Consider the following 27,170-nt stretch of genomic DNA (forward strand, 5'->3'; position numbering starts at 1 on the left):
CCAGCCCCTGTCCCTGTCCCAGCCCCTGTCCCTGCCCCAGCCCCTGTCCCAGCCCCTGTCCCTGCCCCAGCCCCTGTCCCAGCCCCAGCCCCTGTCCCAGCCCCTGTCCCAGCCCCTGTCCCTGTCCCAGCCCCTGTCCCTGTCCCTGTCCCTGTCCCTGCCCCAGCCCCTGTCCCTGCCCCAGCCCCTGTCCCAGCCCCTGTCCCTGCCCCAGCCCCTGTCCCAGCCCCTGTCCCAGCCCCTGTCCCTGCCCCAGCCCCTGCCCCAGCCCCTGCCCCAGCCCCTGTCCCAGCCCCTGTCCCTGCCCCAGCCCCTGCCCCAGCCCCTGTCCCAGCCCCTGTCCCTGTCCCAGCCCCTGTCCCTGCCCCAGCCCCTGCCCCATAGTTCCTGGAGAGACCCCTGCTCAGGTCCCAGCTCTCTGAGCCACGTGAGTTCACTGCCTGGGTGGTTCCAACTGGTCACTGTGAATCAGTCTCAGAAACTACAATGACACATGGGACCGTTTCAAAGTCATTATTTTGCTCCTTTCTTTCTCTTTGTCTCTCTCTCTCTCTACTTCTTTCTTCCTTTCTCTCTCTCTCTTCTCTTCTCTTTCTTTCCCTCTTTTTAAAATTATCTTTATTTATTTATTGGGAAGAGACAGCCATAAATTGAGAGGAAAGGGGATGATAGAAAGGGAGAGAGACAGAGAGACACCTGCAGCCCTGCTTCACCACTCATGAACGTGGGGACCAGGGGTTCAAACCCAGGTCCTTGCACATTGTAACCTGTGCACTCAACTAGGTGTGCCGCCACCTGGTCCCCACCTCTCTCTTTCTCTCCCTCTCTCTCTCTCTCTCTCTTTCTTCCTCCATTCCTGCCACTGTGATTATCCTGGAGTTCTGTGATTACACAACAAATTCACCACTCCTGATGACCCTGTTCTTTTTTTTTTTTTCTATCTGCCTTTTCCTTTCCTTTCCTTTCTTTTTTTTTTTTTTAAGATAGGACAGAAAGAAACTGGGGCAGGCAGAAAGGGAGCGAGAAAGACAGACACCTTCAGCCCTGCTTCACCACTCGTGAATCTTTGCAGGTGGGGCTGGGGCTCGGACTCAGGCTCTCACCTATGGTCATGTGTGTGCCCAACAGGGCGTGTCACCACCTGGCCCCTCAAACTCATGATTTTCCAACTACTGGGTTATCTGAAAAGTCATGACATATTTTTGTTTTGTTTTTTGTTACTTTGGTTTTTTGTTTTTTTTTTTTTAACCAGAGCACTACTCAGCTCTGCCTTATGGTGGGGGGGATTGAACCTGGGACTTTGGAGCCTCAGGCATGAGAGACTCTTTGCATAACCACTACGCTATCTGTCCCCCACTGATATTTTGCATAAAAGAGATGGGAAAGCATGTCATGACTTTTATGACAACACAATAAATAACACAACCAAAATTAAATTAGATTTTTTAAAGGCACTGCTTTACAGAGTCTATATTTTATAATTAGAAAATGTTTCTATAAAATTACAATTTTATACTCATAGAATGATCTATAAAATTTGCAAATTAGGCAAAGCAGGATGACATTATAATCACAGTGATCTCATTTATTGAGAAATATTAGCTATGGTCTGCATCACTCACAGCAGTCAAGGAATAGAAGCGACCCAGTGCCATGACAAATGCTGGCAAAGAAGTTATGAGGACCAGTGAGATAGTTCACTTGAGCAGTGCGCTGCTTTGCCACATGTGGCTCTATGTTCAAGCCCAGCCCTGCCACACCTAAGGAACCTTTGGTGTTTCTTTCTGCTTCACTGTACCTAGAAAGATAAAAAAAAAAAAAGAAAACTATTCACTTATTTTCTCTCTCTTTCTCTTCCTGCGTCCCCCTTCCTTCTAACTTCCCTGTCTCTATCCAGTAAAGAAATAAATGGAAGTTATGAGATATAAATCCAATGGAACATTATTCTGCAGTTTAAAAAGATGATGTGTCCTTTGGGAGAAAATTGTGTCAGTGCAGTAAGTAGGGAGTCAAAGGACAACTACTGGATGGTCTCACTCAGATGTGGAATCTACAGAACTGAAGCACATGAACTTGCAGAAGAAAAAAGACGTCGTAGTCGCCAGACAGTCCCTGGGATTTTATGAGAGCCATGCTAGTCACCGCAGCAAGGGCAGGGGCACAGAAATATGGTGGTGGGCATAGAATGGAACATACCCCTACAATCTTATAATCTTGCAAGCCATTACTAAATTACTAGTGAAAATTTTTTAATAAGTAAAAGGAAAAAAAGGAACATTTCTCTGGAGGAAAAGACCTACGAAAGTAACTCTGCAATTCAAGGAGCAAACAAATGTGCCTTATTTACTGGCACTCGCCCTCAAATGTGAGCTGGTCAGTCACTTATTCTCAAAGCAGCAACACACTGAAAGGTAGACTCCATCAGGGCAAGGGTTTATGCCAGGTTTGTTTTTGTTTGTTTTTTATTTCTTTATTGAGGGCTTAATGTTTTACATTTGACAGCAAATACAGTAGTTTGCACATGCATAACATTTCCCAGTTTTCCACATAACAATACAACCCCCACTAGGTCTTCTGTCATCCTTTTTGGACCTGAACTCCCCCCACTCACCCCAGAGTCTTTTACTTTGGTGCCAGACACCAACTCCAGTTGGTGTCTGTCTTTCTCTCCCCCTCTGTCTTCCCCTCCTCTCTCGATATCTCTCTGTCCTATCCAGCAACAACAACACTTGTGTTTTCTCTTCTATTTTGCTTTTCAGCTCCTGCCTGAGAGTGAGTTCACCACGTTCATCCTTCAGCTTCTGTATGTCAGGTGCGGTTACTGATCTGTTTGCGGCACTAAGGACAGAACTCAAGTATCTGCTGAGCGATAAGAAATTGAAATTTCAGGCGGTTGGGATAAACAGTTAATGGCACTTATACACCTTCCTCACATATGGGAGCTCCTCTCTGCCCTGACCCAGTTTTCTAGGCCTGTCCTCGGCTCTGACATCATCTTCCCACACAGTAGTCATGGCCCGCATGCATGTCAGCTGTCAGGCTCAGGCAACAATCACTAGTCACGGGCCCCTGGGAGCACACCTAAAACAGACTTCCTAGCTTCTCTCCACATAAAGACCCCTAGTTTCATTTGCTCTATTCCTACCTTTGGGTTCCTGTTTATTATTTTGTCCTGCTTTATATCTCACTGCCTTTCTGCCACCAAGCTGCAGATGCCGCCATGACTCCATCCTGACCTCCCTGGGCAGACGCCCTCACCCATGTGTCCTGGAGCCTTCCCTCCGCAGAGCCCTGCCCCACTAGGGACAGACAGACACAGGCTGGGGGTTTGGGTCCACCTGCCAACACCCATGTCCAGCGGAGAAGCAATGACAGAAGCCACAACTCCCACCTTCTGCTCCCCATAGAGAATTTGGGTCCCTGCTCCCAGAGGGATAAAGAACAGGGAAGCTTCCAGTGGAGGGGAGGGGACACGGAGCTCTGGTGGTGGGGACTGTGTGGAATTGTGCCCCTGTGATCTTACAGCTTTGCTAATTATTATTAAATCACTAATAGAAAATTAAAAAGAAGAAAGAAAGGAAGAAAGAAATTGAACCTTAGCATGTCCTCCATCCCTCTTTGTCAGAACTCTGTTACTTCACCCTTAGATCCCCAAAGAGAGGGGCCAGGCAGTAGCACTGTGGGTTAAGTGCACGTGGTGCAATGTGCAGGGACCGGCATAAAGATCCCAGTTCAAGGCCCCGGCTCCCCACCTGCTGGTGTTGCTTCACAGGCGGTGAAGCATGTCTGCAGGTTGCAGGTGTCTGTCTTTCTCTCCCCCTCTGTCTTCCCCTCCTCTCTCGATTTCTCTCTGTCCTATCCAGCAACAACAACAATAATAATGACAACAGTAACAATAAACAACAAGGGCAACAAAAGGGGAAAAAAGCCTCCAGGAGCAGTGGATTCATAGTGTCAACACTGAGCCCCAGCAATAACCCTGGAGACAAAAAGAAAAGAAAAGAAAAAGCATAAAGACTTTTAACCCTGCAACTCCTGGTGTAAGTATGGTGACAGATGGTTTGTTCATAGTTCCACTAAGTAGCTGATAAGATTGCTTGCAGAAATATCAATACAAATATTCTGTGTTCTTGTTTCCACTGGTCATTTACTGAGACTTTTTAATTCATTTTTGGTTTTTCCTGGCAAAGTAAAAACAAATGTCTGCCTTATTTTTTTGTAAATTGTACCCTTCTAACTTTCAAATAGGCTGAAGTGAGTTGGAAAGAGAAATTGCGTCCCTCTCTCTCTGGATCTTCACCATTTGATCTTCACCATTTGATTGAAACAGTTGCTCAGCTCTGTCTGTCTGTCTGTCCAAACTAGACAGACAGAGCTGAGCAACTGTTTCAATCCCTCACACCACCACCCTGTGTTTCACTACAAGGCAGTTACATTGTCGGTGTGGACTGTAACACTTCTTTTTGGATTAACATTTTGTTCAAGTTGCAAGAGCTTGGTGGGCAACTAGTTAATTTCCACTAATGGTCAAAAAAATCCAATAAATTTTTCATGGGCAAATAATTCCTGCCAGGCACAATTCAAGATAAATTCAAATGTTTAAGAGAAATCTCTTTAGAACTGGGAAAAATATGATGGGGTTTGGCTAGGGGAAGGGAAATCAGAAATGTGCATTCTGGGAATTTAAAGTTTGCATTGACTAGAAATATGTCTTCTAACAGAGTTTTCATTGTATTGACTGCCACTCCACTTGTAATCAGGAGGTCACTGTCTGGCCATTGCTGAGAAGAGACATCAGGGAATCTGGGCACTTCTCTATGTCTTCTGTTTACTGTCCACCAAGATGACTGGGCACATCCCTCTCCAAACAGCTCCTCCCTCAACTCTCAGACTTCCACAATCCTAGAATAGCACAAGTTGTTCATTTACCCTACTTACTACATAATGCTGTTTAAGAAAAGGGGATTGCAATCTTCAATATATACATCTAACACCAATCACTTCTGATTTTAGAAGCATTTAAATAAAACTGACGTTCCACTTCTGCGGGTGAATGCTTCTGGTTTCCAATGCTTCACCTAAAAGGCCAGAGCTGCCGCTCCTTCATGACTTCCTGCAACAACAACCAGACACCAGCAGTGCAGGTGCTGGGAAGTGGTGGGCAGGGGCCACTCCGCCCGCCCGGACAAGGCAGGAAGCCAGAGCAGCACACACAGGGCTCCTTTCCCCAGTGCTGAGCGTCAGGCCAGCCCCGGCCACTAGACCTGGGATGAGCTGGTCTGGCCGCCCAGCAGCCTGCATCCTCGCCCGGGTCCACCTGAAGAGGAAGGGGCCTCCCGACCTTCCCCGCTGCCTCTGCAGCTGCCCTGGCCCTGGATGGAGACAGCACACCCGGCCTCGTGGTTGCCTGCCACAGGCAAAGGAGCCGGCCTGGAGCAGAACCCCCAAACCTCCCTGCAGCAAGAAGGCAGCAGCAGGGACAGGCCTAGTGCGTCCTTCTGTAAAGCCTGAACTATTTCATCCAAAATCGAGGTGCAATTCAAATCTGGGGGGAGAAAAAAACTGAAGATAGAGAACATACAATGTGGGTTTAGAATAATCTGGGTGGAGGGACCGGGCAGTGACGGGGTAGGAGAAAGCTTTGCCTGTCATGGTCCCTGATCCTCTGCACCTCATGAAGTGGCCCCATGCCCTGGCCTCACCCTCACAAGCAAGATCTGGGTGTACAGACACCTACCCGGGAGATGAGAAGCTACCGGTGTGGCAACCAGTGTCCTGTAAGTTGCCATTCAAGTCACTTAAAAAGTGAAGGGGCTGAGTGGCAGTATAGCCGGTAAGGCACACAGGTTACCATCTACAGCCGGTAAGGCACACAGGTTACCATCTACAGCCGATAAGGCACACAGGTTACCATCTACAGCCGGTAAGGCACACAGGTTACCATCTACAGCCGGTAAGGCACACAGGTTACCATCTACAGCCGGTAAGGCACACAGGTTACCATCTACAGCCGGTAAGGCACACAGGTTACCATCTACAGCCGGTAAGGCACACAGGTTACCATCTACAGCCGGTAAGGCACACAGGTTACCATCTACAGCCGGTAAGACACACAGGTTACCATCTACAGCCGGTAAGACACACAGGTTACCATCTACAGCCGATAAGGCACACAGGTTACCATCTACAGCCAGTAAGGCACACAGGTTACCATCTACAGCCGGTAAGGCACACAGGTTACCATCTACAGCCGGTAAGGCACACAGGTTACCATCTACAGCCGGTAAGGCACACAGGTTACCATCTACAGCCGGTAAGACACACAGGTTACCATCTACAGCCGGTAAGACACACAGGTTACCATCTACAGCCGGTAAGGCACACAGGTTACCATCTACAGAGACCTAGGTTCGAGCTGCCAGTCCCCACCTGCAGGGCAGAAACTTCACAAGTGGTGAAGCAAGTTGCAGGTGCCTCTCTTCCTCTCTCTCACCCTATTTCTCTCTGTCTCTATCATAATGAAGAAGAAGAAAGGAAAAACTGGTCACCCCAAGTGGAGGATTTGTTGTGCAAGCATCAAGCCCCAGAGATAGCCCTAATCGCAAAGGTAAAGAGAGAAAGAAAGGAAGGAAGGAAGGAAGGAAGGAAGGAAGGAAGGAAGGAAGGAAGGAAGGAAGGAAAGAAAGGAAAGAGAGAGAGAGTTTGGCTGAGATCCAGGTCCACACACTTGCTGTGCGAGCCGGGTTGAGTCTCCTGGTCCTGAAGTTCCCTCGCCCACCTGCTCTCGGGGCTCCTGTGAGCACTCGCCAAACACTCAGGTGCTGCCACACCACCTCTTCACCTACCCCACCCTCCAGGCCACACTTCCTGTCAGCCTACACGCCCCCAAATATTTTTAATGAGAGGCGAGGCCAGAGCACGGAGCCACGTCATGAGGCGCTGGGGATCAAGGGGCATGACACGCAAAGCTTCCTACTACCCCTCTGCCCTGGGATGTGGCCGTACCTGACACAGCAGCTAAAATGAGGAAATGGAAAAGTACAATAAGAGGAAACAGATGCAGTCCATGTCCTCTGCAGCATGTTTAGAATCTGCTTGAGAACCGCAGCTTCAGTCACCGGTGCGGCCCACGGTGGGGGTGGGCAGAGAGGGACTACTGGGATTTGCTGAGAGAGGAACTACTGGGATTTGCTGAGAGAAAGGCGGATTTCCCAGCACAATGCCAAAGCAAGGACTCCACAGTCGCGCTCCATTAGCAAAAACAAAAGCTACCCAACGCCAGCATCTCTAACTTCGTTTTCCATTAGTTTACCCTCCGATCGTCCAAGGGCATGGGGCAGAGCTCCAAACAGGAAGCCCTGGACTCTGGATAGGAACTAGATGCTTCTGAAAGCTGAGTTTCTCCGGGTCTGCACAGACCTAGAAGCCCCAGGAAAACCAACTCACACAAAAGGAGGGTGAAGCAGAGGCCCAGACTTTGCTCCTTCCTGGGGCTTAACAACTAAGAGGGTAGAAGTGACTTGCACTGGGCTCCTCAGAGTGTCCTCAGAGCTGAATCTCAGAAACACTATTTCTGTTACAACCGCAGGGCCAGGGAGCTAGAATAAAAGTTACACAAGGGCTTTCACGCCTGATGCCCCAAGGCCCCAGGGTCAGCCTCCATGAGCCAGAGCTGAGCAGTGTTTTTTTTTTGGGGGGGGGAAGTCTGTTACAATTGCGGGGGAGAAAAAGAAGCGAGGGGTCGGGTGGTGGCTCACCGGGGTAAGCATGTTACATGCGGAAGGACCTGGGTTCGGACTTCTACTTTTAGGGAGGGAAACTTCACGAGCATTGAAGCAGGGCTGCAGGTGTCTCTGTCTCTGTCCTCTCTATCTTTCCCTCCCCTCTCAATTTCTCTCTGTCCTGTCCAATAATAATAAGAAAAAAAGGAAAAATGGCCACCAGGATCAGTGGCCCATCATTCTGGCACTGAGTTCCAGTGATAATCCTGGTGGCAATAATAATAACTGCAAGCAGTCCTGGGGAGAAAAATTACATGGTATCAGGACAGGCCAGACTTTGGGGGAATATTTTACAACTCAATCTGTATTTAAAAAAAAAATAAAATCCATTGATCTTACTAGTTCCTTTCAGGAAATCTGTAATATAAGCCAAAATATGAGAGAGGTGCATGTCACAACAGTGTTCAAAGCAGGTCAGTTTACATGATCAAAAAGAAGTTCTGTGTGCTCTACTGCTCACTGTCCATACAGGTAGGTTCACAGCAGGCAGGCTTCAGCAGAGGCCTCAGTACAGCACAGTAAGTGAAACATCTCTGCAGGAACATGACAGACATTCACAAATCTCTCTGCGATAGTACACCTTTGAAAAGTCTGGGGTTGAAGTGCCAATCCCCATCGAGTTAGAAACCCACACATAACTCGACTCCCCCAAAACACGGCTACAATAGTCTCTTGGTAGATGTGCGGCCTTCCTCTCAAGACCAAGAACACCGAAATCCGAGAGTGCCCAAAGCCTTTATACTTGGTCCTTTGTATCAGTGGCACCACATGCCCTCAGCCAGCCAAGGATATGCACAGTTGGTTGAGTCTGTGAGTGCAGAATCCCACATGGGCAGATGACTACTGGGGAAGTCAGAATGTAAGTAGATCCATGTAGTTCAAACTCATTGTTTCAGAATCAAAAGATTTGAAAGATAATACATGCAAATAATACATGTGTTCTGAAAGATAAACACATGCAAAGCTAAGATTCAGGGAAATGAAGAATCAGTGAAAAGAAATGCATCAGGTATTTTAAAAACGTTTTTGCCTATCCTCAGTGAAGGTGGCACTGAACTGATAACTGAAAACAATCAGTGACTGATCTCAGAGCAGCTGTGAGAGGTCCTGCGGCCAGCTACTCAGTCACACAGAACAAACGCAGGAAGCGGTGACTGAAGTCAGCCACCTCCATTCTCCCTCCAACCTTGGCTGTAATCTTCCAACCTCAGCCCAGCTGGAAGGAGAAAGCAAAGCACTGAACACATTGTGCCTTGAGTGGAATTTCTGCTTGGGATGAAGGTTGATGTGATCACTTAGGCTGCAACAGAGATCTGGAGTATACAATCAATCAACAGACAACTTACCCTTGTTCATTATTAAAGGAATGATTGGCATTTCTATTTCTCCTTCAATTTTATCTCCTTAGTGTGGTTCCAACTCCCACAAAGGTCCCATAAGAAAAAGGAAGGCTCACAGAGCTAGTGATTTGCTCAAATTTGACGTTAGAATTTGACCGTCATCTGAGGCTATTTGTCCTTGCCAAGGATGGAATCCTGTAAAGATGACCTTGAGCTTTCCCTCTCAATGACAGGATTTCCAACACCCAGTCCACCTCTAGGGGCTGGTCAAGACCAACGGCAACCCTGTGCCCTCCCCACATAGGCTGCTCCAAGGACAGGCAGTGACAGAGATATTCCATTCCTGGACTCGCTGCACCAAGGAGATGGTCCCCAGCCAGAGAAGACTCATGCACCCACACAGCCTAGCACCCACACTGCCGCGCTAGTCAGACCCACACCACACAGCCTAGCTCCCACAGCAGCTACAGGTGCCGTGCTAGTCAGACCCACACCACACAGCCTAGCTCCCATGCCAGCTACAGGTGCCGCTCTAGTCAGACCCACACCACACAGCCTAGCTCCCATGCCAGCTACAGGTGCCGCTCTAGTCAGACCCACACCACACACCCTAGCTCCCACGCCAGCTACAGGTGCCGTGCTAGTCAGACCCACACCACACAGCCTAGCTCCCACACCAGCTACAGGTGCCGCGCTAGTCAGACCCACACCACACAGCCTAGCTCCCATGCCAGCTACAGGTGCCGCTCTAGTCAGACCCACACCACACAGCCTAGCTCCCACAGCAGCTACAGGTGCCGCGCTAGTCAGACCCATACCACACACCCTAGCTCCCACAGCAGCTACAGGTGCCGCGCTAGTCAGACCCACACCACACAGCCTAGCTCCCACACCAGCTACAGGTGCCGCACTAGTCAGACCCACACCACACAGCCTAGCTCCCATGCCAGCTACAGGTGCCGCGCTAGTCAGACCCACACCACACAGCCTAGTTCTCACACCAGCTACAGGTGCCGCGCTAGTCAGACCCACACCACACAGCCTAGCTCCCACAGCAGCTACAGGTGCCACGCTAGTCAGACCCACACCACACAGCCTAGTTCCCACACCAGCTACAGGTGCCGTGCTAGTCAGACCCACACCACACAGCCTAGTTCTCACACCAGCTACAGGTGCAGCGCTAGTCAGACCCACACCACACAGCCTAGCTCCCACAGCAGCTACAGGTGCCGCGCTAGTCAGACCCACACCACACAGCCTAGCTCCCATGCCAGCTACAGGTGCCGCGCTAGTCAGACCCACACCACACACCCTAGCTCCCACACCAGCTACAGGTGCCGCTCTAGTCAGACCCACACCACACAGCCTAGCTCCCACACCAGCTACAGGTGCCGCGCTAGTCAGACCCACACCACACAGCCTAGTTCTCACACCAGCTACAGGTGCCGCGCTAGTCAGACCCACACCACACAGCCTAGCTCCCACACCAGCTACAGGTGCCGCGCTAGTCAGACCCACACCACACAGCCTAGTTCTCACACCAGCTACAGGTGCCGCGCTAGTCAGACCCACACCACACAGCCTAGCTCCCACACCAGCTACAGGTGCCGCGCTAGTCAGACCCACACCACACAGCCTAGCTCCCACAGCAGCTACAGGTGCCGCTCTAGTCAGACCCACACACCACACAGCCTAGCTCCCACAGCAGCTACAGGTGCCGCGCTAGTCAGACCCACATACATCTTCCTCCATGGCAGATCAAGTGTGGGGCCCTGTAAGCTCACATCTGTTCTCGTTCATTTCCTGAGACTCTCAGCGGTGGAAGAGAGAAAGAGGCCGTGGTGTGCACAGCTGTACACAGGAAAAAATGCTGCTGGTTCCCATCAGGGCAACTACAGCAGCGGAGGTCCCCACAGAGTCCTCTCACATTTCTGGTCCCTCTCCCATGGCCCCACTCCCAGAAACTGCAAGTCTGTGTATCTGTAAACATGGCCATATTCAGCTGCCTCTCGCCCGGGGAACTGTGACCGCACGCCAGCCGCGGCACAGAGAGAGGAGAGCAGGAGGCAGTGTTTGCAGAGCACGCAGTTCCTTCCAGGAATGATGGAAGTGTCAGGAATGAAATGAGAGCTGTAGGAGCTCGGAGCCCAAGATGCAAGGCTCCATCGTGCTTTGTACAGTTTGAAGTGGAGGGACCCGGCGTACAGCCCTTCAGGGATCAGTGTCACACAGAGCAGACACTCACACAGCCCTTTGTACTGAAACTCATAACTGGGGCGGGGGAGGTAGCAGAGTGGTTATGCAAAGAGACTCACTCCTGAGGCTGAAAATCCCACATTCAGTCCCCAAACCACCACAGGCCAGAGCTGACTAGCGCTCTGGTAAAAAAAAAGAGAAAGGAAGTCACCACTGTCCTGCACCATTGACCTGCAATTCCACTAGCAAAACTTGTCAATTCTCTCTCACAGAAAAAGAAAAGAGCGGCCACGGAGAGTGGTGGCACCACACAGAGGCACAGGCCCCTGTGGTAACCTGGTGGGAAAAGAAATGGTGAACTTCCTTCCACACGATGGAAGAGGACCTAGGCGGGGGCCTGCACGCTCGCAGACCCGTCACAGGACATGAGAAACTGCCCAGGTGTCAGCAAGCGCCTGTCGCCCCAGGCTGGATCAGTCTTGCAGAACAGCACAATGGTTCTGCAAAAGACTCTCACGCTGGGACTCTGAGACTCCAGGTCCAGTCCCCAGTGCCGCCTTAAAGCAGAGCAGGGCAGGGCTCTGCTCTCCCTTCTCTTTCTCTGTCTCACATTTAAAACATGCAAATATGAAATGGATAAGAACAGTTTTTAAGGGAGCCGGGCGGGGGCGCAGCGGGCTAAGTAAGTGCACGTGGCACAAAGCTCAAGGACCAGCGTGAGGATCCCAGTTCGAGCCCCCGGCTCCCCACCTGCAGGGGAGTCGCTTCACAGGTGATGAAGCAGGTCTGCAGGTGTCTGTCTCTCTCTCCCCCTCTCTGTCTTCCCCTCCTCTCTCCATTTCTCTCTGTCCTATCCAACGACAGCATCAATAACAACAAAAATTAAACAAGGGCAACAAAAGGAAATAAATAGATTTTTTTAATTACAAAAAAAAAGAATAGGTTAAAAGTAAACCCTAACTCCTAATTTAAAGAGAGAGAAAGAGAACGTCCTTTCAGCCTGTCAAGCCAAAGAGAGGGGCCCCAAACAAAATCTCACTTCTCCACATGAGCACCTGACTTCTCCACAGCACTGTTCTCCCCAGACAATCACACCAACCATGCCGTGTTGACTGAACCCACCCTCCAACGACGCCCAGAGTTAGACCTGGACACCAGCAAACTGCCCGCCAGACAGCTCCACCGGCAGACAGCATGGAGACTGTTGTTAATGTTTCGGAGGCTCCAGCAGGCCAGGCTAGCTTCGCGGCGGTAGACAGAGACAGACTCGGGGACACACGGCTGGGCTGAGAAGCTGCAGTTTAGTCTTTATTCACGAACAGGCAAATCACCACACCATGTGCTTCCCCATCAGTCTCCCCCTGCCGCTGCTGCTGCTGGGACTCTGGACGTCCTTAGCATAGGGAGTGGGGAGAAAAAGGGGCTTGAAACTAGCAAGGACCAAACCATTTCTCTCAGAGGTCGGGGGAGGGGGCCAGGCCAACACGAAGAATGCCAGCAGGAGACTACACACACAATCAGCCCGAGTCCTGCCTTGCTCCCCATTCCTGCCACGCCAGCAGAGTCCTGGGATGTCCTTCTTCAGACCCCATTCAGAGCTGTCTCAAACACTCATTTTATTAGTTAATAAGCTAATTTTACTAACAAAGACCTATTCTCACCCAACTCCTCTGTTTGCACATCTTCAAGGACTAATCTTGGGAGCCAGAAAAAGTTGAAACTCCTTGGTGTGGTGCACAGGACCCTAAAAGTCCACCCCCCAGGCACAAGTGTGCCCTGGACACCAGCCATCCCCAGCCGAGGAAACACACTGTTCCCTCAATTCTCGCCGCACTGTCCCACTTCAGTGCCTTCCAACACGTTGTTCCTGCGTAGAAGACGCTTCTCCAGTGGCTCCCCCATAAGACTGTGGTTCCTGAAGGTTCGCCAACCTACAGAGCACGTAATGCCTCCGGCTCTGAAAATCCATGGCCCACGGTCACACAAGGGAGGCACTGAGATGCTGTGGAAGGAACCTGCAGTCTTGTGCAGGATGTAGAGTTTTCAGAGAGAGAGCGGGCTTCCTTGACGGCTTTCTGCGGCCTGTGCTCTGGCCCCACCAGGCCTCCTCAACCTCCCGCAACACAGATAAACATACTCACACTTCAACTCTCTCAGCAGGTTTGCACCAGTGTGTGTGAAGAAACCGTGAAATTCAGCTATCCAAGGGAAACTTCATTGGCCAAAAAGGTCACTGTGCTGAGGGACAGGAAGTACCTGGAGGGTGCTGCCCAGGAAGTGGGAGTGGTGACAGGTGTGGCTTGGAAAGGTGAAGGCAGGGCTTGGGTGTTATCAGCCGGGCCTGTAAAAGGCTCCTCTCTCTCTCCTTGTCTCTCTCTTTCTTCATCTCTCTTCATCTTTCTCTTCATCTCTCTTCTGTTTCTCTTCATCTCTCTTTGTCTCTCTCTTCATCTCTTTGTCTCTTTTCATCTCTCTCTGCCGGGATAGCCTGAGGCTGCTTCTTCCCGAGCCAGTGCTCTCTGGGTTGGAGAGAACTCAACTGGAGCCGATCTAGGCTGCTGTGTGGGAGAGGGATCAGGAACTCGTGCCGCACTAACTTCGCAGGAGATACGCTCTGGAACCCTCAGAGCCGGAAAGCAATTTCCAAGTGTCTTTAATCAGAAAAGCAGCTGTTTTTATACTCTCCAAGTAGGGTGGAAACAGGATGTGACGTAGAGAGGGTGGAGCAAAAAGTGACTGGTGGAAGATCAGGGTGTGACAAGGAGAGGATCAGGGTGTGACAAGGAGAGGATCAGGGTGTGACAAGGAGAGGATCAGGGTGTGACAAGGAGAGGATCAGGGTGTGACAAGGAGAGGATCAGGGTGTGACAAGGAGAGGATCAGGGTGTGACAAGGAGAGGGGGCGGAGCAGGAGAGAATTCTACCACTGAACCACCAATGCCCTGGAGGGAGGGTGGTGCATAGTCAGTGATTTATGTAAATAGACGGCAGCTTTGAGTGGGGTCAGACCAATGCCCTGCAGGCATGCCGGTGCTTAGTTAGCAGGATTAGAGACAGAAGCCGGGGGAGCTGGCACACTAGCCAACATCTCTCTTCATCTCTCTCTGTCTCTCTCTTCTGTGTCTCTCTTTTGTCTCTTTCCATCTCTCTTCATCTCTTCTCTCTTCTGTCTCTCTCTTCTTTCTCTCTTCTCTCTTCTTAGTCTTTCTTCATCTCTCTTCATCTCTCTCTTCACCTCTCTCATCTCTCTTCTGTCTCTCTCTTCATTTCTCTTGCTTCATCTCTCTTTGTCTCTCTCTTCATCTCTGTCTCTTCATCTCTCTTTGTCTCTCTTCATCTCTCCATCTCTCTCTTTTCTCTCTTCATCTCTCTTTGTCTCTCTCTTCTGTCTCTCTCCCTTCATCTCTCTTCATCTCTCTCCTCTGTCTCTTTCTCTTCATCTCTCTTTGTCTCTCTCTTCTGTCTCTCTCTTCATCTCTCTTCTGTCTCTCCATCTCTCTCTTCTGTCTCTCTTCATTTCTCTCATCTGTCTCTCTCCTCTGTCTGTCTCTTCATCTCTCTCTGCCTATGTGAGCATTCCATCAAGATGTGAATAAAGGGGTACCTCTCTCTCAACCTCTCTCGCTCCCTTTCTCTCTCTCAACCTCTCTCTCAACTTCTCTCAACTTCTCCCTCTCTCTCAACCTTTCTCTCAATCTCTCTCCCTTTCTCTCTCTCAACCTCTCTCTCTCCCTTTCTCTCTCTCTCAACCTCTCTCTCCCTTTCTCTCTCTCAACCTCCCTCTCTCTACCTTTATCTCTCTCTCAGTCTCCCTCCTTCTCTCTCTCCCTTTCTCTCTCAACCTCCCTCTCTCTTTCAACCTCTCTCACTCTCTCAACCTCTCTCTTACTCAGCCCAACATGTGAATGTTCTCAATTTTCTTGAATAAACTTTAAAATCCATGAAAATTATGCTCTCCCCTCAGTTCTTTGTTGAGATTATGAGTGGCAGACTTTTAATTTGGGGGAAACCAAAAGCTGGTCAAGTCCCCCACTACAACTGGGTTCACTCGAGGATGGGGAAGGGTATCTTAGCTACTCCCCAGGATGGCATCCTTGACCCAGCTCACGTCTGTCTGTAAACACACTTCCCGGGTGATGGCTTCCACAGCCAGTGGATTTATAGCACATCTCTAAGCTGGTAACTCCCAGTTTCGATTTCTCACCCAGCATATCTATCTGCACACTTACCTCTCACTCAGTCCACGTACAGGAAGGCTATGAGCTGACAGGACCAGTTCTTCCTGAGCCTTTTCAGAACAGGTGCACAGCACTGGCTCAGAGTAACTAGGAGGGATGGAAGCAGAAGCTTGGAGACACATAGCCTCATCCTTCAGAAATCTGTTTTCACCTAAAAATCCTTTGTTTGAACAGAATCTTTCCTGGAAACCCAAATTGTGAAATGAAGACTAAAACACATGCTGGGAGGGTCCCACAGAACATTGTGGTGGGTGTGATGTGAAGCTACACCCCGTGATCTTATAGTCTGGTCACCCACTAGTAATCACAAATAAAGTGTCAGTTTAAAGAGCAAGTCAAAGGGCTACCACACCAGTTCAACCGAAGAAGTCACTGCAGACCTGTGCTGAAGGGGCTCTGTCTCCCCGTCCACTGCCCCTGTGTCCCACACTGGACCCTGAGGCTCCTAGAATCCTGCAAAAAGGTTCACAAACAAGTGGCCAAAAGTCATAAGCTGCTGCTATCAGTACTAAGACCTGCATGGAAACACGATTCCGGAAAGCTGAGGCCCAGCAAGCAGATTTAGTAGTGCTCTTCCACCACGGCCAGAGAGGGATCCTGGGGAGACTGCAGTGGCCAGCATCTCCTATGCAACCTGCATAGCTGCAGGAGGTGCCCAAAGGAAGCCTTGAGCCTCCCCAAACACAGCAAGGCTCAGAGAGCTACCCACAGACCCTCCCTCCCGCCCCAAACACAGCAAGGTGCAGAGAGCTACCCACAGGCCCACCCTCCCTCCCCAAACACACCAAGGCACAGAGAGCTACCCACAGGCCCACCCTCCCTCCTCCCCAAACACACCAAGGTGCAGAGAGCTACCCACAGGCCCTCCCTCCCTCCCCAAACACAGCAAGGCTCAGAGAGCTACCCACAGACCCTCCCTCCCTCCCCAAACACAGCAAGGTGCAGAGAGCTACCCACAGACCCACCCTCCCTCCTCCCCAAACACAGCAAGGTGCAGAGAGCTACCCACAGACCCACCCTCCCTCCTCCCCAAACACAGCAAGGCGCAGAGAGCTACCCACAGGCCCACCCTCCCTCCCTCCCCAAACACACCAAGGCACAGAGAGCTACCCACAGGCCCACCCTCCCTCCCTCCCCAAACACACCAAGGCACAGAGAGCTACCCACAGGCCCACCCTCCCTCCCTCCCCAAACACAGCAAGGTGCAGAGAGCTACCCACAGACCCTCCCTCCCTCCCCAAACACACCAAGGTGCAGAGAGCTACCCACAGGCCCACCACAGGGGTCGGGAAATGCTTTACCATCCTGCCCTCCCAGCACAGGGAAGCATATCCTCTCTTGATTCTCCTCTTCCCTAAGCACAGGCTCCTTGGGCTGCACTCTCTCTTTCCCTTTCATCCCTCAAGTCCCTGCCTCTCTTGCTTGATAGTTGGGCCTGGCATCCTAGCTAGTCCCCTACTGCCTTTTCTTCCAAACAAAGATGTAGGCTGCTTCAGAGACAGGGTCTATGTCTTTGCTGTTTGCCTCAGGTTTGCCCTCATCCCTTGCCTTCACCCATAACCCCTCACCCCCACCCCTTGCCCTCAGCCTTTACCCCTCCCCCTCAGCCTTTACCCCTCCCCCTCAGCCTTTACCCCTCCCCCTCAGCCTTTACCCCTCCCCCTCAGCCTTTACCCCTCCCCCTCAGCCTTTACCCCTCACCCTCAGCCTTTACCCCTCACCCTAACCCTTTACCCCTCACCCTAACCCTTTACCCCTCCCCCTCAGCCTTTACTCCTCCCCCTCAGCCTTTACCCCTCAGCCTTTACCCCTCACCCTAACCCTTTACCCCTCCCCCTCAGCCTTTACCCCTCCCCCTCAGCCTTTACCCCTCAGCCTTTACCCCACCCCCTCAGCCTTTACCCCTCCCCCTCAGCCTTTACCCTCCCCCTCAGCCTTTACCCCTCCCCCTCAGCCTTTACCCCTCACCCTCAGCCTTTACCCCTCACCCTTAGCCTTTACCCCTCACCCTCAGCCTTTACCCCTCACCCTCAGCCTTTACCCCTCACCCTCAGCCTTTACCCCTCAGCCTTTACCCCTCACCCTCAGCCTTTACCCTCCCCCTCAGCCTTTACCCCTCCCCCTCAGCCTTTACCCCTCCCCCTCAGCCTTTACCCCTCACCCTCAGCCTTTACCCCTCACCCTCAACCTTTACCCCTCCCCCTCAGCCTTTACCCCTCACCCTCAGCCTTTACCCCTCAGCCTTTACCCCTCCCCCTCAGCCTTTACCCTCCCCCTCAGCCTTTACCCCTCCCCCTCAGCCTTTACCCCTCCCCCTCAGCCTTTACCCCTCACCCTCAGCCTTTACCCCTCCCCCTCAGCCTTTACCCCTCCCCCTCAGCCTTTACCCCTCCCCCTCACCCTTTACCCCTCACCCTTTACCCCTCCCCCCTTGCTCCTGGACCTCGCCCCTGCCCTTGCCTTGCCGCCTCCTGCTCCTCCTTTTCCTCCTCTTCCTTCTTCTTTTCTCTCTCTCCCCACCTCCTTTCTTTCTCTTTTTTATTCCTCGGACTTGGTGTTTGCACAAGCCCACTGCACTTGACACCCAGTCTGTCTCTTTCTCTGCTTCTCTTCCTTTCTGCTTTTTGATTGAGGGTGAATGACAGAGAAGAGAGGCTCCCACAGCTCAAGTACTGAAGGCTTCCACCCCGCAGGGTGGGGGCCTTGAGCCCAGATCCCTCCGAATAATGTGTACTCTCCACCAGATGCACCACCACCTGGTTGTTGGTTCTGTGTGCCTGAATCCCCTCCAGCCACCAGCCCTTTAAAAAGATGCTGGGAACACAATCTCAGCTCAGAGCTCTACCTAGGAGGAGTCTGAAAGTGATTAGTAAGTAAATAATGCTTCCGTTAGCTAGACAACTAATGATGTGTAACTGCTACCCGGCTACAGAAACGAAACGCCCCCGTTCATCACTGTGCAGAGGGGCTCCTTTTCAGCATGTCGAGAAAACCGACTCCTCACGGGCCAAGCGTCCCCCAGAAGTCATGACTCTGCTCCAAATGTTTACCCGAGGCCGCTTTCGACTGAGACGCTGAGAGGTAAGGGCACTTGCTGATGTTCTTGGATGGTCAACAAGTGGGACGCAGAGAAAAACTGTACTCAACCCTCCAACATCTTCAGGTGTGGATCTGGCTTCTCCCGGTTGAATCAGCGTCTCGCCTTAGTGGGTGAGGTTTTCGATGTACTGGAAAGGTACTAAAGGAAATAAGGTTCCAGATGGGCAACTTTTAAAAGCAGTCGGTCAGGCAAGACATGTGAGCACAGCCTCAAAAGCTGCACCGACCACATTTCTTTTGGCTACAAAGGGCTGCAAACTGCCAAGCCCATTCTGATGAGCCCTTGTTAAAACAGTGACATGGGGGTCAGGTCGGGCGGCAGACAGCGGGTTAAGCGCATGTCGCATGAAGCGCAAGGACCCGCGTAAGGATCCCGGTTCGAGCCCCCAGCTCCCCACCTGCAGGGGAGTCGCTTCACAGGCGGTGAAGCAGGTCTGCAGGTGTCTGTCTTTCTCTCCCCCTCTCTGTCTTCCCCTCCTCTCTCCATTTCTCTCTGTCCTATCCAACAACGACATCAATAACCACAACAATAGTAACTACAACAACAATAAAAAACAAGGACAACAAAAGGGAAAATAAATAAAATTTTTAAAAAACAGTAAACATGCCATTCTGAAGACAAATTATTCCAGAGAATTAGAAAACACTTAAAACTGGAGAGCAACTACAAAGAACTTCTGTATAAACAAATTCAGCAGAAAGTCACCACACCGAGCCGCCTGGGGTAGGGAGGAAGCTGGGGGAGGCCAGAGCAGCAGCAAAAGGAGACAAGAGGATGCTGGGTGTCCCCTTCATGACCGGTTTTGTTGGTATGCATGAGACCCCTTCTGTTTCATTTGGTTTAAATCCCCCCTGCTTAACACTATTTTATTTACATAACCACTGTTAACAAGTTCCACCCTCCCTCGAGGGCATTGGTGGTTCAGTGATAGGATTCTCGCCTAATCTGCCCCCTCTTTGTCACACTCTGATTTTCACCAGTCACTTTTCTCTCCACCCTCTCTATGTCACATCCTGTTTCCACCCTACTTGGCAAGTATATATAAAGACAGCATTGTGAGTTTTACTGTACCTTGAGTTTAGCTTAGCTCGTCTTAGATTGTGCTGCGTCCTGCATGAATAAAGAGATACTGCGTACAACCCAACCATGAGTCCCTGGTCATCTGTTACCCACCCGTGAAGCCAGCCCTGCGAAAACAACCTAACCCGTCGAAAACAACACGGTTTAAGTGCGGGCACCACACAGGTAGGAGTGAGCTCTCCATGGCCATTAGCCGGAGAGCCCCCACCGCCCCACGCTGAAGGTGCTGTCACTGCAGGGCACACGGACAGACGTGCGGAACAGCGGATTGTGAACTGCTTCTCACAGCAGCAGCGTGTTGGTTCATAGCAGCCAAAGGAACCGTGTGTGAACTGACTGCTCATCAGTAACTATCAAATCAGCACAAGCACAGGACTGGAAAGAAAGTGCTTTTGGAACACCGAGTTCTGGCAAAATTGAAATTTTCCACCTTCCAAATAAAATTCTGGGGAAATTCTGATGAATGAATCACCACTGAGCTCTGTAAGGATAATCCAGATTTGCTTTGGAGCCCAAATGCCCAGAACAGCTCTGGGCACATAGTACACACCCAACAAACACCTGGGAAAGTGTGCAGTGCAGGGCGAGAGGTGGCGTGTCGGAATTCCTTTCTCCCCCATCCTCAGCTGGTACTAATCTCGATACTTGAGCATCAAGTGACTGCTTTTCTCCGCCATTCCTGTCACCAATCATGCCTTTACCTCTGGTCACCACGAGTGGGTCACGAGTGGGTCAGGCATCAGAAGAGCCTGGGAAGAGGCAGAATGAACTCACTGCACCTGCTTCGCGTCCCTTCTGCTGACGGTCACCTAGTCTGTATCCGCCTATTCACCTTCCTGCAAGGATATGAAACCGTGACGTGTGCGTCCAACCAGGGGTGCCACTGAGCTAGCTAACTCTTGACAAAAGAATTTGACTATAAGTTTTGGTCACTCTTATGCATTCACTTATATTGATATGTTTATCAGATATTCAGGTATGAAAACATAGGCATAGATTTTAAAAATCAAAGGTCTGGGGCCGGTCGTGGTACACCTGGTTGAGCGCACATGTCACAGTGCACAAGGACTCAGGTTCAAGACCTGGTCTCCACCCGCAGGGGGAAGCTTTGTGATCGGGGAAGCAGGGCTGCGGGCGTCTGTCTGTCTCTCTCCCTCTCTCCCCCTTCCCTCTTCATTTATGGCTTTCTTTGTCCAATAAATAAATAAAGATAGATTATTATTTTTTTAATGAAAGGCCTGTGATTTTTAAAGATGTACTGTAAGCTGGGGAGACAACATAATGTTTATGCAAAGGACACTCATGCCTGGGACTTGGAAGCATCAGGTTCAATCTCCCGAACCACCATGAGCTAGAACTGAGCAGGGGACTGCTTTAAGAAAGAACAGGAAGACAAAAGAAAAGCGACTTGACTAAATCAGCCCCCATCTACTTTAGAGTCCCGCCAGTGTTTTCAAGGATGAGTGCATTTTTTAGAGACGAGGGAAAGGGTGATTCTCACCATGTCCCTTCTATTCAGTGTGCTGAATATGTCAGTCACCAGGTAAAGTCCCAGAGCAGCCAGTCATGTCAGCTGGGACTCTGTCTCAGCCTCTCAAGTGAAGGGTCTGGATCTCATCACCAAGGCCCTTTTTCGACGGCTAAGATTCTGTGATTACAAATGACCAAGTCCAGTCCTGTAACTGCCATCTTTATGTCCATCTTTACTTGCCTTGGGTCACCTGGGCCGGAGGGCAGGGCTGTGACTGGCCCGTAGAGGGGAGGGGGCAAGCCAGGCAGGACACTGAGCCTTAGTCAGTGCTCCGGGATGCCTGTGGGGAAAGTGTCTGACAGCCAAGACCCCCCCAACCCCCGTGGGAATAAGCCTGTGGCCTCACCTCAGCAGAGAGCCCAGACAGAATTCCTGGGGGGGGGGGGCGGTGACCCTCAATCTGGCCCAACAGGGAAGATTCCAACCTGAGCAAAGCAAACAGCCCCAGGAACTTACTGGGCTAGGACTTGGGTTCAGCTCCCCACTGGACCCAGCTCGCTCCCCACACCACTCCTGCCTCCCGGGCCCCTAAAGAGCCTGAAGCCCCTCTGGGCTTATCGAGCAGCGGATAGGATCACCAGCCGGTGCAGGGCCTGTGGGACCCTCCAGGAGTGACCCACCCCCCAACTGGCCCCTGAACAAACCTCCAGACGCGGGTCACCTGCAGGGAGGGGGCGAGTGTGGGGCAAGGAGCTGCTGCTGGCGGTTCAGCCCAGGACAGACGCCCCACACAAACCTTCCACACGCAGAGACCCTACACCCCACCCTAACACCCCAGACCCTGTACACCCCAGACCCTACACATGCAGAGACCCTACACCCCAGACCCTACACTCCAGACTCTACACCCCAGATCCCTACACATGCAGAGACCCTACACCCAGACCCTACACCCCAGACCCTACACCCCAGACCCCTACACCCCAGACCCTCCACACCCCAGACCCTCTACACCCCAGACCCTATACACCCCAGACCCTGTAGACCCCAGACACCTACACATGCAGAGAACCTACAGCACAGACCCCTACACCCCAGACCCTCTGTTGCTGAGGAGTTATTCTGATGCAGTCTCCACCCCCAGGTTTTACGCGAAACCCTAGCATTGCCCCCTTCAACCAATCCTGGCCCTACACGTCACCTCTGGTTGTTGCCCAATAAAAAGCCCCCTCACCCCCCCCTCTCTCTGGGCTCTCAGCTCTCCCTCTCTGAGGTCTCGCTCCCTGCTCTCCCCCCATGGTCGGCCATTGCCGGCTGGCTCCACGTGGTCCGAACCAAACCCCCCCCAATCCTATAATAAAGATTTGTGTACCCCTTTGCTCTGGACATCCGCTCTCTTTTCCGCGGTGCAGCCCGACACCAGACCACCTCAACAACAACCCTCTACACCCCAGACCCCTACACATGCAGAGACCCTACAGCCCATACCCTCCACACCCCAGACCCTCTCCACACAAGACCCCTACACATGCAGAGACCCTACACCCCAGACCCTCCACACCCCAGACCCTCTACACCCAAGACCCCTACACATGCAGAGACCCTACACCCCAGACCCTCTACACGCAGAGACCCTACACCCCAGACCTCTATACCCCAGACCCTCTACACGCAGAGACCCTACACACCAGACCCTCAAAACCACAGACCCTCCACATTACAAAGACCCTACACCACAGACCCTCCACATTAGAGACCCTCTACACCCCAGACCCGTACACCCCAGACCCTCCACACGCAGAGACCCTACACCCCAGTCCCTACATCCCAGACCGTCCACACACAGAGACCCTACAACCCAGACCCTACAGCCCAGACCCTCTACACCCCAGACCCCTACACATGCAGAGACCCTACACCACAGACCCCTACACATGCAGAGACCCTACACCACAGACCCCTACACATGCAGAGACCCTACACCCCAGACCCCTACACATGCAGAGACCCTACACCCCAGACCCCTACACATGCAGAGACCCTATACCCCAGACCCCTACACATGCAGAGACCCTACACCCCAGACCCCTACACCCAGACCATACACACGCAGAGACCCTACACCCCAGACCCTCTACACCCCAGACCCCTACACATGCAGAGACCCTATACCCAGACCCTACAACCCAGACCCTCCACATTCCAGACCCTCTAGAACCCAGACCCCTACACCGCAGACCTCCACACAAAGAGACCTTACAACCCAGACCCCTACACCACAGACCCCTACACATGCAGAGACCCTACACCCAGACCCTCAAAAACCCCAGACCACTACACATGCAGAGACCGCACAACCCAGACCCCTACACCTCAGACCCTGTACACCAAGACACTCCACACCCCAGACCATTACACCCCAGAACCTCCACAACCCAGACTCTCTACCCAGACCCTCCACAACCCAGACCCTCTACCCAGACCCTCCACAACCCAGACCCTCTACACTCCACACCCTCCATACCCCAGACCCTCTACACCCCAGACACCTACACCCCAAACCCCTACACCCAGACCCTCTACACGCAGAGACCCAACACCCCAACGCCTACACCCCAGACCTCTACACCCGAACCCTCCACAACCCAGACCCCTACACCCCAGACCCTCTACACCCCAGACCCTCAACAACCCAGACCCTCCACACCCCAGACCCTCCACACGCAGAGACCCTACACCCCAGACCCTCTACACCCCAGACCCCTACACCCCAGACCCTCCATATCTCAGACCCTCCACACGCAGAGACCCTACACCACAGACCCTCTACACCCCAGACCCCTACACCCCAGACCCTCCACACACAGAGACCCAACACCCCAGACCCCTAAACCCCAGACATCTACACCCCAGACCCTCTACACCCCAGACCCTCTACACCCCAGACCCTCTACACGCAGAGACCCTACACCCCAAACCCTCCACATGCAGAGACCCTACACCCCAGACCCCTACACCCCAGATCCCTACACCCCAGATCCCTACACACGCAGAGACCCTACACCCCAGACCCTCCACACGCAGAGACCCTACACCCCAGACCCTCCATACGCAGAGACCCTACACCCCAAACCCTCCACACGCAGAGACCCTACACCCCAGACCCCTACACCCCAGATCCCTACACCCCAGATCCCTACACACGCAGAGACCCTAAACCCCAGACCCTCCACACGCAGAGACCCTACACCCCAGACCCTCCACACGCAGAGACCCTACAACCCAGACCCTCCACATGCAGAGACCCTACACCCCAGAGAGACCCCTACACCCTAGTCCCCCTCATACCCCAGACCTGCACCCCATTCTTCCCACACCTACACACAGACCCCTTATATCCCAGACCCCCCACACGCAGAGACCCTTACACCCCCGCTCCCTCACACCCACAATTACACCCCAGCCCACCCACCCCCTGCAAAAAAAAACAACCCTTACAGCCCAGACCCCACAGACCCTCTTACACCTGCTCTGGGTGGGGGGCAGTTCTGGGGACCCGCTCTGGTTGGGGGGGCAGTTACTGGAGACCCACTCTGGGTGGGGGGGGCAGTTACTGGGGACCCGCTCTGGGCGGGGGGGGGCAGTTACTGGAGACCCGCTCTGGGTGGGGGGGCAGTTACTGGGGACCCGCTCTGGGTGGAGGGCAGTTACTGGGGACCCGCTCTGGGTGGGGGGCAGTTACTGGGGACCCGCTCTGGGCGGGGGGGGGGGAGGCAGTTACTGGGGACCCGCTCTGGGTGGGGGGGCAGTTACTGGGGACCCGCTCTGGGCGGGGGGGGGCAGTTACTGGGGACCCGCTCTGGGCGGGGGGGGGGGCAGTTACTGGGGACCCGCTCTGGGTGGGGGGCAGTTACTGGGGACCCGCTCTGGGTGGGGGGCAGTTACTGGGGACCCGCTCTGGGCGGGGGGGGGGGGAGGCAGTTACTGGGGACCCGCTCTGGGCGGGGGGGGCAGTTACTGGGGACCCGCTGGGGGGGGCAGTTACTGGGGACCCGCTCTGGGTGGGGGGCAGTTACTGGGGACCCGCTCTGGGTGGGGGGCAGTTACTGGGGACCCGCTCTGGGCGGGGGGGGGGCAGTTACTGGGGACCCGCTCTGGGCGGGGGGGCAGTTACTGGGGACCCGCTGGGGGGGGCAGTTACTGGGGACCCGCTCTGGGTGGGGGGCAGTTACTGGGGACCCGCTGGGGGGGGCAGTTACTGGGGACCCGCTCTGGGTGGGGGGCAGTTACTGGGGACCCGCTGGTGCAGCGGGCGGGGGTCGCACCTACTCTGGGCAGCCCCCCAGCCCCCGCCCCGGCCCCCGGCCCCGGCAGCAGAAGGTGCCGGCTGTCCCCGCTGCAGGTCCCCCCACCCGGCCACCGGCCGCGCTGAGCAGCAGCAGGAGAGAAGCCCTGGGGGAGGCCAGTGGGCGCCACTTGGCGGAGCCCCATCTCGAACCCGGATCCCGAGCGGAGCTTCCCGGGGGAGTGAGCCGCGCTGCTAGCCTGCTACGTGGAGGGGCTGCAGTGCCCCCTGGGCCTTGCCTGCTGGTGTGCCGGACAGAGGGACGGACAAACGGACAGACTCACCCCCAGGGGCTCCCAGCCTGCGGCAGCCGCGCCGCCAGCTCCGAGTCCATCTCCGAGGCCCCCGCCCCGCCTCCCGCACGGAGGGACGGACTGACAGACTCACCCCCAGGGGCTCCCAGCCCGCGGCAGCCCGGCCGCCAGCTCCGAGTCCATCTCCGAGGCCCCCGCCCCGCCTCCCGCACCGCGGGACGGACGGACAGACTCACCCCCAGGGGCTCCCAGCCCGCGGCAGCCCGGCCGCCAGCTCCGAGTCCATCTCCGAGGCCGCCGCGCCTCCTGCTGCACGGTCGCCAGTCACACCGTCTGCAGGTGATGATTCCGGGAGCAGCTGGAAGGGGCCGGACACTGCACATGGCGTCCTGGACAGACTCTGGACAAACACTGGACCCTGGACAGACTCTGGACCCTGGACAGACTCTGGACCCTGGACAGACACTGCGCCCTGGACAGACTCTGCGCCCTGGACAGACTCTGCGCCCTGGACAGACTCTGCGCCCTGGACAGACACTGCGCCCTGGACAGACTCTGCGCCCTGGACAGACACTGCGCCCTGGACAGACTCTGCGCCCTGGACAGACACTGCGCCCTGGACAGACTCTGCGCCCTGGACAGACACTGCGCCCTGGACAGACTCTGCGCCCTGGACAGACACTGCGCCCTGGACAGACTCTGAACCCTGGACAGACCCTGGACAGCCACCAGAAGACCCTGAACGGCCCCAGCTGCGTGCACTCGCACTGCCAGGCCCTCCCTGCTCGCCCACTGGCTGCTCGGTCCCCTCCCTCCGGCTAATGCCCTGCAGCCCAAAACTCCAAGTTGAGGACAGACCAAGGCCCGGGGTCCAGATATCAGAGACTCCTGTGAGGACAGACGGAGATGCGGGGCCCAGAGATCAGAGACTCCTGTGAGGACCCAGGGGCACAGGGCCCAGAGATCAGAGACTCCTGTGAGGACCTAGAGGCACAGGGCCCAGAGATCAGAGACTCCTGTGAGGACCCAGGGGCACAGGGCCCAGAGATCAGAGACTCCTGTGAGGACCCAGGGGCACAGGGCCCAGAGATCAGAGACTCCTGTGAGGACCCAGGGGCACAGGGCCCAGAGATCAGACTCCTGTGAGGACCCAGGGGCACAGGGCCCAGAGATCAGAGACTCCTGTGAGGACCCAGAGGCACAGGGCCCAGAGATCAGAGATTCCTGTGAAGACCCAGAGGCTCAGGGCCCAGAGATCAGAGACTCCTGTGAGGACCTAGAGGCACGGGGCCCAGAGATCAGAGACTCCTGTGAGGACCCAGAGGCACGGGGCCCAGAGATCAGAGACTCCTGTGAGGACCCAGG

At 53.7% G+C, this 27,170-nt stretch overlaps 2 protein-coding genes across 9 annotated transcripts in view; one reads left to right on the forward strand and one right to left on the reverse strand.

The window, feature by feature from the left end:
• LOC132542420 (uncharacterized) overlaps positions 1-18,633 on the forward strand; it is a 24,089-nt gene extending 5,456 nt beyond the window's left edge. The window contains exons 3-5 of the mRNA XM_060205020.1: positions 9,569-10,835; positions 13,165-13,259; positions 18,535-18,633. Coding sequence (XP_060061003.1) covers positions 9,569-10,835; positions 13,165-13,259; positions 18,535-18,633 — 1,461 coding nt within the window. The remainder of the gene's footprint in view (positions 1-9,568; positions 10,836-13,164; positions 13,260-18,534) is intronic.
• SLC16A12 (solute carrier family 16 member 12) overlaps positions 1-26,174 on the reverse strand; it is a 105,269-nt gene extending 79,095 nt beyond the window's left edge. The window contains exon 1 of one of the 8 annotated variants that reach the window (XM_060205640.1): positions 26,042-26,174. The gene's annotated coding sequence lies outside the window, so the exon portion shown is untranslated. Of the gene's footprint in view, positions 1-12,439; positions 12,623-13,458; positions 13,582-15,546; positions 15,567-25,835; positions 25,869-25,938; positions 26,005-26,041 lie in introns of those variants that run through there. The other 7 variants (XM_060203677.1, XM_060204789.1, XM_060172144.1 and 4 more) reach the window with 7 other exon arrangements.
• Positions 26,175-27,170: the final 996 nt, after the last annotated feature.

This window comes from Erinaceus europaeus, chromosome 1 (genome assembly GCF_950295315.1).
Source record: "Erinaceus europaeus chromosome 1, mEriEur2.1, whole genome shotgun sequence".
NCBI classification, from domain to species: domain Eukaryota; kingdom Metazoa; phylum Chordata; class Mammalia; order Eulipotyphla; family Erinaceidae; genus Erinaceus; species Erinaceus europaeus.